Source organism: Equus przewalskii, chromosome 15 (assembly GCF_037783145.1).
Source record: "Equus przewalskii isolate Varuska chromosome 15, EquPr2, whole genome shotgun sequence".
NCBI lineage: Eukaryota > Metazoa > Chordata > Mammalia > Perissodactyla > Equidae > Equus > Equus przewalskii.
The window spans coordinates 18,917,465-18,930,941 of NC_091845.1; the positions used below are offsets into that span (position 1 = coordinate 18,917,465).

Below are 13,477 nucleotides of genomic sequence, written 5' to 3' on the forward strand. Positions count from 1 at the left end.
CTCCCTAGTGCCATGTTCAACTCACAGACGATCTATGGATATTCCATGGGCATTTCAGCTCTTCTCTCCCCGGGGTCAGAACCCTACTGCTTCTACTCTGGCTGGATGCCCCGTCTTATCATTTATACTTGGCTGGTTTCATTTCCTTCCCTGCCCACAGCCCACTCTTCTAGAAATTGCCCCTGAAGAAGAGACAGACCCAGGCGGTCATGTTTGAGAGAGGAAAATGCCACACGACCTTACTCCTCTGACCCCTGCTGACCAGATAGCGGGTGGTCTCGGTATCCAAAGAGAAGTGATTCATAGCTGGGCTGGGAATCAATTCACAGGCTGGGCCAGGCCAGCCCAGGCCAGGCCAGGCCAATCTCTCTCTTGTTTTCTTCAAGAATTTTAATTAGGAAACATAGGAAACCTATCAGCATTGCTATGAGCTTGTAAGGTTGTGCTGACCTGGGGTTGGGCCATGTGCAAACAGAGAATGCTGTCTGAGAGAGAGAACGGAATCAGATGGCCATGGAGAGAAACAAAGATGACAGAGACCACGGGGCCTCTGGCAGATGGAGAAATCAGCTTTGGTACTTAGCAGCTTCCCAGTGCTAGTTCTCACGAGGTCTGGCATGATCCGATCCATGTGTCCAGGGTACTGCCCCCTGGTCCCTTACCTAGCTGTCTGAGTGGAGTTCTATTCCCTGCCACCTACGCACACTAACGAAAGCACATCTTCCTACACAGGGTTCTCTTTGGCCCTTGTCAAATTTACCCTTTCTACAGCGCTGTTCTCTTGACTCAAACTCGCCTGTAAAGATGTGAGCTCAGTCTTCCAGCCCTTGAAGAAGCTGCCTTGGCTCACCTGCCAGGAAATGTCCTGTGGGATGAGCTACCTGCATGCTCCCCATGGGCTTTCGCTGTCTCCACTTAAGTCAGTCTATTACCCAGTACTGCAATTACACACCCACAGGCATTTACTACCTAATTATAGCAAGAGTTTGAAAACACTTTTTAGCTAATGACTTTTAAACACATTTTAAATAGCAGTGTTACTGGCTATCGAAGGCTACAAAAATAGCAACATTCCAGACATGTGCTCAGATTTTATGTGCATTGCTTCACCCATGGCGACCCAAAGGACCATAACAACAAGCACGTTTGTCTCTTGTGGCCGGGCCAATCTTCTCTCCCTCTCTCCTTTCCGGGGATAAAAGTGACAAATCTTTTTTTCACATACAGTTTGTTCTGGTTTATGGAAAGTGCTTACAATCAATATAAACAAAGAGAAAGCTAACAGTGGGATGGGTATCCCCAGATTTCAGTTCAAAGGTCTCACGTTTAATAAAGTATGAAACAGGGAAATGCAGGCCACACGAGGAACAATCACAGAGTTACCTAATCCTCACAGATGGAAAGCTGGCGAACTCGATTATTTACTTGATACTGCTCAGAACCAGCATTTAGAACAACTTCATAATTATTTTATAATATTCTTGTACCCAGTGGATCTAAGACGGGGGAGTGTCGAAGGTGTTAAACTCAGCTGGTTTTCAGCTCCAATTAAAGACAAGGGGCTTGTGTCTAACTGCAAAGCTGCCATGACTGCCTTCGAGGATTATTTACCTACTGATCACGTCCTCAAATAATCTGCGACAGGCTAAGAGGATTTCTGGGGAGGCAACCGTGTGAATCTTTTGAATTCCTCAGTTTGGGAATACGGATACATAAGCTTATGGAAGATAGTTTTAGCCAAAAGGACAGAAATATACACAGCAGAGAGAGACATTTTGGGACATCTGCCCAGCTCTCTAGGATCCCCCGTCTCTGAGAACTTCCCCTCTCCCCCAAATACACGGGGCTGGAGTTGGAGAGGCCTGGGTTAGTACTCCTGCCCTGGCATTCACTAGGTGTGCTGCAAATTATTTAACTCTCTTTCCTTTGGTAGCTTTGTCTGTAAAATGGGGATTATATTCTCAGGGTTATTGTGAAGACTAAATAAAATAATGCTTAGAACAGCATCTGGCTCTTAGTAAGTAATAAATGTCAGCCATTATTCCTCAGCTTCATGCTCATGGCCGAGCTGACCCACGCTGGAACCATATGATTTCTCCCCTTGGAATCTGGAACTGGGATGAAGTTAGTCTTTCTGAGCGGCTGGACCTGGAGTATGAAACCTTAGTCCTTTGCTTTGAGGCCTGAGGAGCAGAGAATGAGTCTACAAAGAGAAGGAAAAACAGCCTCAATGGGAGAAAGAAAGTCCAACCTGGGCTCCCCATCGTTTTCCTTTTCTGTTTCAGGTCCTGGGCAGAGCCCGCTGGCCTCTCTACCTTGGTTTCTATGGGACACCAGTTTGCTCATAAAAAAGTATCCTTGGTGCTTCAACTAACTCCATGGGTCTTTTATTTGCAGCCAAGAGTCCTAACTAATACATCTACACCTAGAAAAAAGATGAAATCCGCTTAAGAAGGAAAAGGAGGGGGAAAACAGACTTTAAATTTCCTGTTGCTATCAGGGTGAAATGGATTAAAACACGCCACGAGTCAATGGCCAAGACATTCCCTTCACCTAATGAATTACTATTGGGAATCTTTCCCAGAAACTCTGTTTATCAACCTGCTTTTTTTCTTTTCCAGGATTTGTTTCTTTTTGATCCAAAGGCGTAGGAGATTAGGTTTTATTTCAGAATTTTGTTAAAAAACAAATAAAGGTATATAGGGGGTGCTTCCAGGGTAACATGAAATCATAGGCAGAAGTCTTTAAACAGGAGTCTCTATTTCAGGATTTTTCACAGACAAAAGAAAGGCCTGAGTAGGTGGGGGTAAGCAGTGATTTTTTTTTCCCCAAAGATCTTTCTCAAGGAGAAAACATGGTTTTGATTTTAACAACACAAAATAAGGTTTTAGCAAAGAAGAAAGACAAGGACATTTTATTAGCTTTAGGTGTCAATCTAAAAACACAGACCAGAAATTTCCATCATCCTTTCTCCCTCAGCCCCACCAAATCATTGACTTAACAATCTAAGAAGAATTTCTCTTGCCCCAGATGAAAAGAAAAAGGCACTGGGGAATCCAAGTCCTTAATCTAGGCTTTTAACCCTGAACAAGTCACTTACTTAACTACAAGGATCCCAAGAATCAATTGCCTTCAATCTAGCCATTGTTCAGGCGCTGGAGGGCCTCGTGCCTAGATTATAATGTTTTCATTTAGTTCTGTGCCTCCCATTAATTTTGACTGTACTTCTTAGAAGAGTGGTGCAGCAAAATCGAAACGATATTCTTGAAAAATGGAATCCAGTGTTGGAGGTTTCAACATTTGGTCTTTTGTGTCAGCAGCACAAGGACCCACCCCCGTGAAATACCCAGGGGGGCGGATGAAAGGGCCCACTTCCCCGGGGAACACAGGCGCAATGCAAGCCTCTCAGTAGCTGGAATGTGCTCTGCGGGGTGAGGTGGGCGTCCTCCCACACATACAGCATTCTTGAAAGAGAACCTACCTGGATTGAAATAAAAAATAATATTTAATAAGTCCTGGTCTCCCCACGTGATGGCATTCTTGTACTTCTGGTACAGAGGGTACAACATGTCTTCCCACGCCAAGCCTGTTGGAATCATGCTGTTCTGGAAAAGAGAAAACCATCAGAGCAGCTGAGGCAAAGCAAATACATCTTGTCTGCTGAGAAACAATGGAGAGAGACTGGTTTTCCCCACCTGCCAGGAGTGAAGCAAAGAAAGGAAGGGTCCTGCTGGCTGCAAGGCAGAGGACAAAGCCAAACTAGGACTGTCGATCGCAGGGTTTTGCCAGATGCACACACAGATACTAAATGGACCAGGAACTGATCCTCAGAAAACCATGCCCCCAATTCCACCTCTTTCTTATGCTTAATTCTTGCCTCTGAAGTGAAGGAACAAAATACAGAGAGCAGAATTAAGGCATCTGAAGGAAAAAAACCCTTTCTTTGTTTTAAAGTAATTATTTGCTTTTAAAATAAAAGCAACACCTTCACAGACTACTCAAACAGCATACAAAGATCTAAAATACAAAAGTAAAAGTACTCTTCCTCCATCCTCCTACAATACCCACTCCCACTTGCCCTAGAAGCATCCACAATGAACATTTCATGGCCTGTTAGGTATTTTTCTGGAAATTTCTAAGGCATAAAAGGGAACGAATACACTCTACAGTATCATGCTTTGTTGCATTTTAATTTTTTCACTTAATTTTCTTTAGAGATCTTGCTTATCTCACTCATAGATGTACCTAATTCTTTTAAATAGGAAGATAATCTTTTTTTTGACTAGTTGTCTACTGATGTTCATTTAGATTCTTTCCAATTCTCTGCCAGGATAAAAGATGAGGCCATGAACAGCCTTGTACAAACATCTCTGTGTACTTGTGTAAATATATTCCTAGGGTAATTCCAAGAAATTTTCCATGGTTTTTCAAGTCTTTGATACACACAGCGTTCGAACGTTATGGAATTCACAAATGCAACATAACATTCCCAAATAGGAGCTCTATTGAAACTTAAAATTCCATAAGCACCTGGGCTCTTCCTGAACAAACAAATATTCCAGAATTTTCCAAATACTTTTTTCTTCCCTGGCTTTTTCTATCCTCACCTATAAGCCACCTACTTCCAAAATCAGCACAGTGACAGTCTTGGAATGTCACTGTTGAAAAGACAAAGTCTCGATTTTTAAACAAGGAAATATAAAATACTTCCTTACCTTGAACTGGGCACTTCTTATACGAGTTAAATTCATCAGCATGACTCCGGAATTAAGTCCCGTGGAGCCATAGAAAGGGTGCCGAGCAAAGCGGCTGTACCAGCCAATCTTGGGGATTTCATGCTCGGGGGCCATGGCTGCAAGCTGGGTGGAATTAAATTGCCTCAGAAGCTTCCAGATGTCATCCACAGGTCTCAGAAAGAGAACATCGGTGTCCACATAGAGAAGGGAGTCCACATCCTTTAAAATCACCTTTGTGTGTATTGGGGGAGGAGGAAGAAAACAAGAGCAAGTCAGAAACTAAGAAAATGGTCTGATGTCTTGACGATGCCATTGCTTAATGTTGAATTATAGAAAGGGGGCCACTCTTAGCTCCCATTTCAACTTTCTCCTCCTTTAACTTGACGGATAGGTGTCAATCAAGGGGTCGAGACTCACAGGAAGATAAATCTTGATCCAGATCAGCCCAAATCCAGGACCTGGACTGTATTTGGCAAGGGTAGACCTTTCAGACAAATGAAAATCTCACAAATTGCTGTGGCTCTCTCTTCTACTCTCATCCTCCACCAAGGCCATCTGTCTGTCTTTCTCAGTTTTTTCTTGGAACATCTAGGTCTGGCGTTAGACAACTTGAAGTGGACAATCTTTAGGCCAGCTGATGCCAGGCCTCGGGGTAAATACTGTCTGTGGATCCATTTCTTCTAGTGTTGATGGCTATGGCTCTGCATCTTTTTGACATGATACTTTCAGCTAAAATTTGGACTTGGGAATAGGCAAAGCAAGTCACTGGTCAGCTTTGCTTGCAGATCAAGGATTGGCAAACTGTTCCTCTAAAGGGCCAGATAGTAAATATTTTAGGCTGTGTTGCAACTACTCAACTCTGCTGTTGTAGCATGAAAGCAGCCAGCGACAATATATAAACAAATGGATGAAACTATGTTTCAATAAAACTTTATTTAGGGACTGAAATTTGAATTTCATCTAATTTTCAGACGTCATAAAGTCTTCTTTTGATTTTTTTCAAACATATGAAATGTAAAAGCCATTCTTAGCCCGTGGGCTGTGGTTTGCTGACCTCTGTTGTAGGTCATTCAATCCAGCCACCTTAAGTAAATGAGTTCCCCTGTGCTAACTGCTTAGCTCACCAGAATTTTGCCCTGGGGTTTGAGACTTCAAAGCCTTAATTAGAAATAGTGTTATTAGCCGTGTTTTGCCATTGTTCCCCAAATTTAGGGGCAGCTTAACCAAGGAAAGATTTGAATTTTCCTGGATCCCTTGTATAATATCATCCTAACACCATAACAACACTTGTTAGGGCCTAAACATCTGTGTCTTTCCAAAATTCATATGTTGAAGCCCCATCCCCAATGTGATGGTATTTGGAGATGGGTGCTTTGGGAGGTAATTAGGGTAAGATGAGGTCACGAGGGTGGAGCCCTTGTGATGGGACTATGCCCTTATAAGAGACATCAGAGACTTGGCTGTTCCAAGAAGAAATTAAGAGAGAAAGATAGATGGCCTGACTGGAGGACACAAGAGAGAGCCACAGTAATTAGCTGATGTTTTTATTCTTTTGAAAGTTCATCCTCTACCAGAGAGCTTACTTTCTCTCTCTCTACCATGGGAGAACACAACAAGCAGGCAGCTGTCTGCAAGCCAGGAGGAGGGCTCTCCCCAGAACCCGACCATGCCGACATCTTGATCTCAGACTTCCAGCCTCCAGAACTATGAGAAAATACATACTGGGTGCTGTTTACGCCACTCAGTCTACGGTATTTTATGACAAGCTGACAGAGACAACACTCCATTGGGATCCCCAATAGCTGAGATTGATGAACACGGCACTATAAGATATACGTATCACAAAAATTTCAGTCTTGAATAATTGCAAAGCTGACATGATTAGCAGCGGGATCTATCTTTCCTTCTTCATATACCAGAGGAAGAGATTTTATAAACCAATAAAATGAAATTCAAAATAATGATCATCCACCATTTCATAAAAGAAGATTATCTTGACATCCATCTTAAAAACCTGATCCTAATTTCAGAATTAGGATGAATTCTTTAAGTTGAATACACAAACTTTAAAAAAATCTCCCATATTATCCTCACTTTTTCTTCTTATTTTGCCATGGAAGGGTAAAAACTTTGCTATAGATTAGCACCAGACTGCTGACTTTTTCTTTTTTTAAATCTCAACTCCAGAGTACTGTGGAAGAAAGGCAAACTCTCTACAGAAGTATTAGTAAGTACATGTTATGATATCAATTATGTATCACATGTAAATACAGCTATGATGTGCTGCACACCCAAGACCATCCCAAGGACTCAAGGTCCTGTCAATCTTATTTCACTGGGAAGGAAAACTAACACACAAAAAAGTGTTCTGTCCAAGTTAATGTGTCAGATAATGCTAATGATTGCTGGATTTGGGCTAATAAGGTTACAGCAAGGTAAAGTCACTTTTTGGAATGTGTTTAAGAGAATAAGAGACTGCATGGTATTCCAATAAAAAGCTAATTTAGAATTACAGAATCAGAGGGGAAGAGAAAGCTATTTCAACCCATAAGAAATGGAATAAATTTCTCTTTATGGCTGATAAGCTAATAAAGCCTGAATAAAAGCATATGACATTAATGTTTTAATCAATTAAGGGTTATGCAGACATCTAACCCCAAAATTTAAGCTCACTGACTTGATTTTTTTTCTTGGTCTTAAATCATTATTATAGTTAAAGTTATCATTATTTTCTTCAATAAAATAAATATGTCACTACCCCTCATCGAAACAAAAGAGAAAACAAAAAAACTTGAAGGTCTGGAAAAGGAAAACTAAAAAAAATGTGACGGATGGCGGTATTCCACCATGAAGCTACAGGCAGTATTTTTAATCTGGAGAGACAAAGACGAAAAAGTTGCATCAGAAATCTATAAAATCAGAGTAATCTTAAATAGGGTAAAATTTTTATTTAAGTAACACCCTACTATTTGACATGTAGATTGCTCCCACTTTTTTTACATAAACAACACTACCCTGGGTGTATTTTTAGGGAAAATTTTAGGCATATAATGTGGCATTTCTTTCCTTTGAACTTAGCACATGTTTACATGGTTCAAAAATAAAACGATATTAAAGTAAATTCATTGACAGCTATTCCTCCCTGTCCTTCTGTCACCAGGTCCCCTCCTTAGACGTAACCAACGTTATTGGATTGCTCTGTGTGGTGCACAGACATTTTATGCATGTAACAAAAATAGCCATGCAGATACAATTCCCTCTTTTATGCTACAAATGGTAGCATGGCACACACGATACCATCAGCCTGCTTGTCCTTGTTTAAACAAGACAACAAATGTAGGAGGGCTTTCCATATCAGTCAGAGAGATTTGATTTATTATTTTTTATGTCTGTATAGAATCCTGTTGTATGGATCTAGCATAATTTATCTAGTCACCTATGGTAGAGCATTTAGGTTCTTCTCAAGTTTTTGTTATTACAAGCAATGTCACAATGAAAAACCTCCTCGTCTTAATTCATTTCAAATACATACGAGCGTCTCTGTAGGAGAAACTTATTAAAATATAATTCCTTAGTCAAAGAATACATGCATGTGTAAATTTGATAGATATTGCCAAACTACCTCCCTAAAAGTGGACCAATTTAGGCTTCCACCAGCAATGTGAGAGGGTGCCTCTCCCCCTCGTCTTCTCTGTATGATCAGACTTCAGGGTTCTGGTCTACAAGGAGGCACACCTCAGAGGGTCCTGGTCTAACAACTCAGTTTAGTTCCTAATTTCCTACCAGTCTTGCTCTGGTGGGCTGGTCTGGGGTCCAGCACTGTGGCAGGAGGTGCCGCAAGTCTGGAAGACAAGCCAGGAGATTTGCAGAACTCTTGAATAACAATGCTGGTTCCCACCAGATGCAAACACGCAGGCTCAGAACCGAGTCCTCATGGGTGGGAGGCCCTCCACACAGTCCTTCTCCAGAACCATGCCTCATCCCTGCTCTGATGAGCTTTGATGCTGGAGACACACTTTTTGGACTAGGTCTGAGGGACAAGGAAGAAAAACTTACCAATAAATTTATGGCTACAGCTTTTGGTAAACTTGCGAGTCTTCACCTAAGATGGCAAGTCCATTTCAGCCTAAACTAGAGACTGCAAACTACAGCCTGTGGGTCAAATGCAGCCCCTGTGGATTTTTAAAAAATACATAGCCTTTTTAAAAAATTTGTATTCGTGGCCTTTTTTTTCTTTCTTTTTTTTTTGCTGAGGAAGATTAGCCCTGAGCTAACATCTGTTCCAATCTTCCTTTATTTTTTATGTGGGACACTGCCACAGCATGGCTGACAAGTGGTGTAAGTCCGTGCCTGGGATCTGAATCCAAAAACCCAGGCCACCGAAGCGGAACATACCAAACAACCACTAGGCCACAGGGCCAGCCCCAAGTTGCCAACATTTTTTAAAAACTGGAGATTTCTCAAAAGTATCTGAATTTCTGTCTTCTTTTGAAAAAATCTATAGCTCAGGCAAGAACAGCCTGAATCCTACAAGGGAAAAATCTGCTAGCGCTTAGCCACAGGCACCCCCTGTGTTCTCTGTTCATTCAGATAATTAACACTTACGGAGGGTCCACCAGGTACCAAGTGTGAACAGCAGTGACCAAGACAGACAAAAACCTCTGTCATCATGAGAGAGCTGGATAACAAACAAGATAAATATAGCAATTATATAAGATATAAGCAGGTGGAAAATAAAGCAGAAAAAAGGGCCAGGGTTTCGGGTCTGGAGGAGTTTGCAATTTTAAATGCGGCCGTTGGGAAGGTCTCACTCAGAAGGAGATGAGCAAGAAGAGCAGGGGGCTGCTGCGGCTGGAGCACACTGAGCAATGGGAAGAAGAGTTCGAGGAGAGGATGGACAGGTAAAAGTGAGCCAGTCCCTTTGGGCTTTGTTTGTCCTCGGAAGAACTTCAGCTTGTACTCTGAGATGGGAGCCACTGGCGAGCTTTCGACAGAGGAGTGACACGATCCGACTTCACTGAAATGGCCACTGTGGAGGCTGCGCTGACAGCAGACAATTGGGGAGCACAAGGGAAGCGGGCCAACCAATTAGGATGCTATTTTAATAACTCAGGTGAGATGCAATGGTAGCTTGGCCCAGGTGGTAACAACCCAGGGAGTGAGCGGTTGAATCCTAAACATAGTTTGAAGATAGAGCCAATAGGATATCCTGACAGAGGGGATGTGGAATATGAGAGTCAGAGAAAAGTCAAGGGCAACTCTAAGGATTTTAACCTGACCAACAGGTGCAATGAAGTCATCTTCAACTGAGATTGCACCTGCCGTGTGTCATTCCCGAGTTACCTGTCTGGCCCTTAGGGGAACGTGCTGGAGTTCGCAGCGGCTGGAGTGCAGCTCCCTGCCTCCTCCTCTGCATGTGCCCTCCCTGAAATGTACAGAAGCCCATGGCGGGCCTGGGAAAGGATCCATTGACGGTGGGTTTCTGGGGTGATGGTCGCATCACCTTATTCTTGACCACATAGGTAGTCACACAAGTGTGAGCTTGTTAAATAAGCATACAGAGCTTTGATGTGCTTTTTGGTATGTGGATCATACTTCAAATCAGACACACAAAAGTAGCCCTAATGGCACATCTCAGGGAGGTAATAGAGGGTGGCCCTTAAGAATCTTGAGTCTGGCATTCCTGAGTTCAAATCTCAGCAGCATGGTCCCCTAGCCCTGTGACTCTGGATAAACTCCTCAGTCTTTCCAGGCCTCGGCTACCCCTTTACAGAATGTGGAAAGCAATACCACCACCTCTCTCCTGGTGTTGTCACAATGACCCAGTGAAATTAAACCCACGTGGTACTCAGTACAGTGGCTGCTACATACTCAGTACTCAATAAACAGCAGTGTTGTTACTGTAAGAAGTCTCTGTTTTCCCTTTTAAAGTGTCAAGTGTCATTAGTCACCCTTCGCATCAACGCCCACAGCACTTCAGAACATCAAAAAACCTTTTATATAGTCAGAGTCAAGCAGAGAAGAAATGAAGTTTTTGAACTTTTCTATCATAATCCACTTATTACCTTGACTGAAAACAAGACCATAAGGCCTTTGTACTCTTTATCTGAGAAAATAAAAGACCAGGAAAAACCTACACTCTTTCTATACCATTGCATCTCTGGAGGCTAATTCCACAGCAATTATTGCCGCTATTAATTTGAAGAGGATCATTGTTGCCCACGTTATAATGGTAAGAGGGATATTTACTGAAAGGATATAAAATTAGCCATTCTAATTCCCTTATGGAAATTAGTCAGCACTAGAAATGAAGCATTTGTTTTGTTAGAGAAGGGGAAAAAAGGCAGCACACAATAGCTATTTGTGCCCAACGCTGCTGGCTGTGACGGGTGTTCCTGCTCCAGCTCCATTTACCGCCCGGACCTGGGCAGCTGCCTCCAGTGGACCCTGCTGGCCCTTTGTACCAGGTGAGGGCCAAAGCCGGCCACAGGCAGCAAGATTATCAGGAGCTCTGTGGCTCACCCTCAAGTTCGTTTTGCTCCAACCCTGTTCTGACTTTGACAGTACAACTTGGTGGTTGAAAGTTTTGGGTTTGAAATCTAACTACCTGTGTTCAAATTCCATTTCCACTAGCAGGTGTGTGGTCTTGGGCAAGCTGCTCAAGCTTTCTGAGCCGTAATGTCCTCATGTTGTAAGTGGGATGGGTAACCCACTTTACAGTGCTGCTGGGATGATAAATGAGATAACGTGTGAGAAGCCCCTGGTACGCACATAGTCAGGACTCAATCAATGCTATGTGACGTGCGCATCCCACTCTCACGAGGCCCAGGTTCCTTGACTCTCAGCCCAGGTAACAAGTAACCAGCTATAGTAGCAGCAGCAGTGGCAGTAGTGAAAGAATGAGGCGTAGTCCCTGTTGTCAAGGAGCTTTAAGGGGAGACAGACAAGAGTGAAGGCCAAGTGAGGTGTGGGTGACGATAGGGGTAGCACAGAAGCACACAGCAGGGCCCCTAAACTAGTCTGGAGTGAAAGCAGGGAAGACTTCCCAGAAGAAGTGACATCTAAACTGAGACATAAATAAGTAAAGAGCAGGGCAAAGAGTGTTGGAGGTAACGTGAAAAGGCGACCAAGAGAGCACGGCACAGGGAAGGATGGCAAGTTGCTTGGTGGCGCTGGAGCTTACAGAGAGAAGAGCCGTGGGTGATGAGAGGGTAGGCTGGTGAAGAGGGCGGGGGCCTGATCAGGAGCTGTGCTGACCCATTTGGACTTGATCCTAAGAGCACCGGGGAGATGTTAAATGATGTGAGCCAGAAACCTTGAGGTCTGATGCTTCCTCCCCTCCACATGGCCCACATCCGATCCTCAGCCAGTCCCATTGGCTCTGCCTCCAAAATACCTCGGAATCTGCCCATTTCTCTCCCTCTCCACTGCCTCACCCTGAGTCCAGGGCACCACTACAGCTCCCCTGGAATTCTGGAAAGGTACGTTCACTGGTCTCACTGTGTCCACACTTGCCCCACTGTAGCCAGAGGGATTTTTAATTTCCAGTATTTCTTCTTTGACACATGGGTTATTTACAAGTGTGTCCTTTGATTTCCAACTATTTGGGATTTTCCAGACATCTTTTTGTTATTCATTTCTAATTTAATTCCCTTGTAGTCAGGGAGCATACTCTGCATGATGTCAATCCTCTCGAATTTGAGACTTGTTTTATGGCCGAGCATATGGTCTGGCTTGGTGAATGTTCCCTGTATGTTTGAAAAGAGTGTTGATTCTGCAGTTGCTGGGTGGAGGATTCCGCAAATTCTATAGCTGTCAATCAGGTTGTTTGGTTGATAGTGTTGTCAAGGACTTCTATGTCTTTACTGACTTTCTGTCTGTCTATTACAACCACAGGAGTCCATGGAGTTTTATCTTCAGACACAAAGAAAGAGGGGAGAAATGTGAAGTTACTGCAAATTCATTTACATCAACAGACATGATTCAGAAACCATCATTAATTTTCACACTAATCACAGTCAATTATCAAAAGAGGAGTGTTGAAGTCTCCAACTTGGATTGTGGATTCGTCTATTTCTCTATTTGTCTAAGAATGGTTTTGCTTTATAGATTTGGAAGTTCTGTTACTAGGTGCACACTCATTTAGCATGGTCACATTTTCCAGAAGGATTGATCTTTATGCCATTATGAAATGCCCAGAGGGCTTTATTCCCCAATTATTTTATTGAGGTCATAATGGTTTACATTGTGTAATTTCAGGTGTACATTACTACTTATCAGCTTCTGTATAGACTGCATTGTGCTCACCACCAATAGTCTAATTTTTTTTTTTTTTGCTGAGGAAGATTAGCCTTAAGCTAACATCTATTCCAATCTTCCTCCACTTTATAAGTGAGTGGCTGCCATAGCATGGCTGACGAGTGGTGTTGGTCTGCACCTGGGATCTGAATCTGCGAACCCAGGCCACTGAAGTGGAGTGTGCTGAACTTAACCACTATGCCATGGGGCCGGCCAGCCAATAGTCTAATTTTTATCCATCACTATATGTATGTGCCCCTTTACCACTTTTGCTCATCCCCTAACCCTCTTCCCCTCTGGTAAACCCTAATCTATTCTCTTTATCCATGTGTTTGTTTATCTTCCACATATGAGTGAAATCACACAGTGTTTGTCTCCCTCTCTCTCTGGCTTATTTCACTTAAACATAATACCCTCAAGGTCCATCCATGTTGTTGCAAATA

The 13,477-nt window shown here is 42.9% G+C and overlaps 1 protein-coding gene across 1 annotated transcript in view; it reads right to left on the reverse strand.

Annotated features, from left to right (window-relative positions):
- The window catches only part of GXYLT2 (glucoside xylosyltransferase 2), an 83,996-nt gene that overhangs the window by 13,130 nt on the left and 57,389 nt on the right, over positions 1–13,477 (reverse strand). Inside the window, exons 4-5 of the mRNA XM_008522250.2 lie at positions 4,716–4,967; positions 3,482–3,605 (exon numbers count right to left, since the gene is read on the reverse strand). Of these exons, the coding sequence (XP_008520472.2) occupies positions 3,482–3,605; positions 4,716–4,967 (376 nt within the window). The remainder of the gene's footprint in view (positions 1–3,481; positions 3,606–4,715; positions 4,968–13,477) is intronic.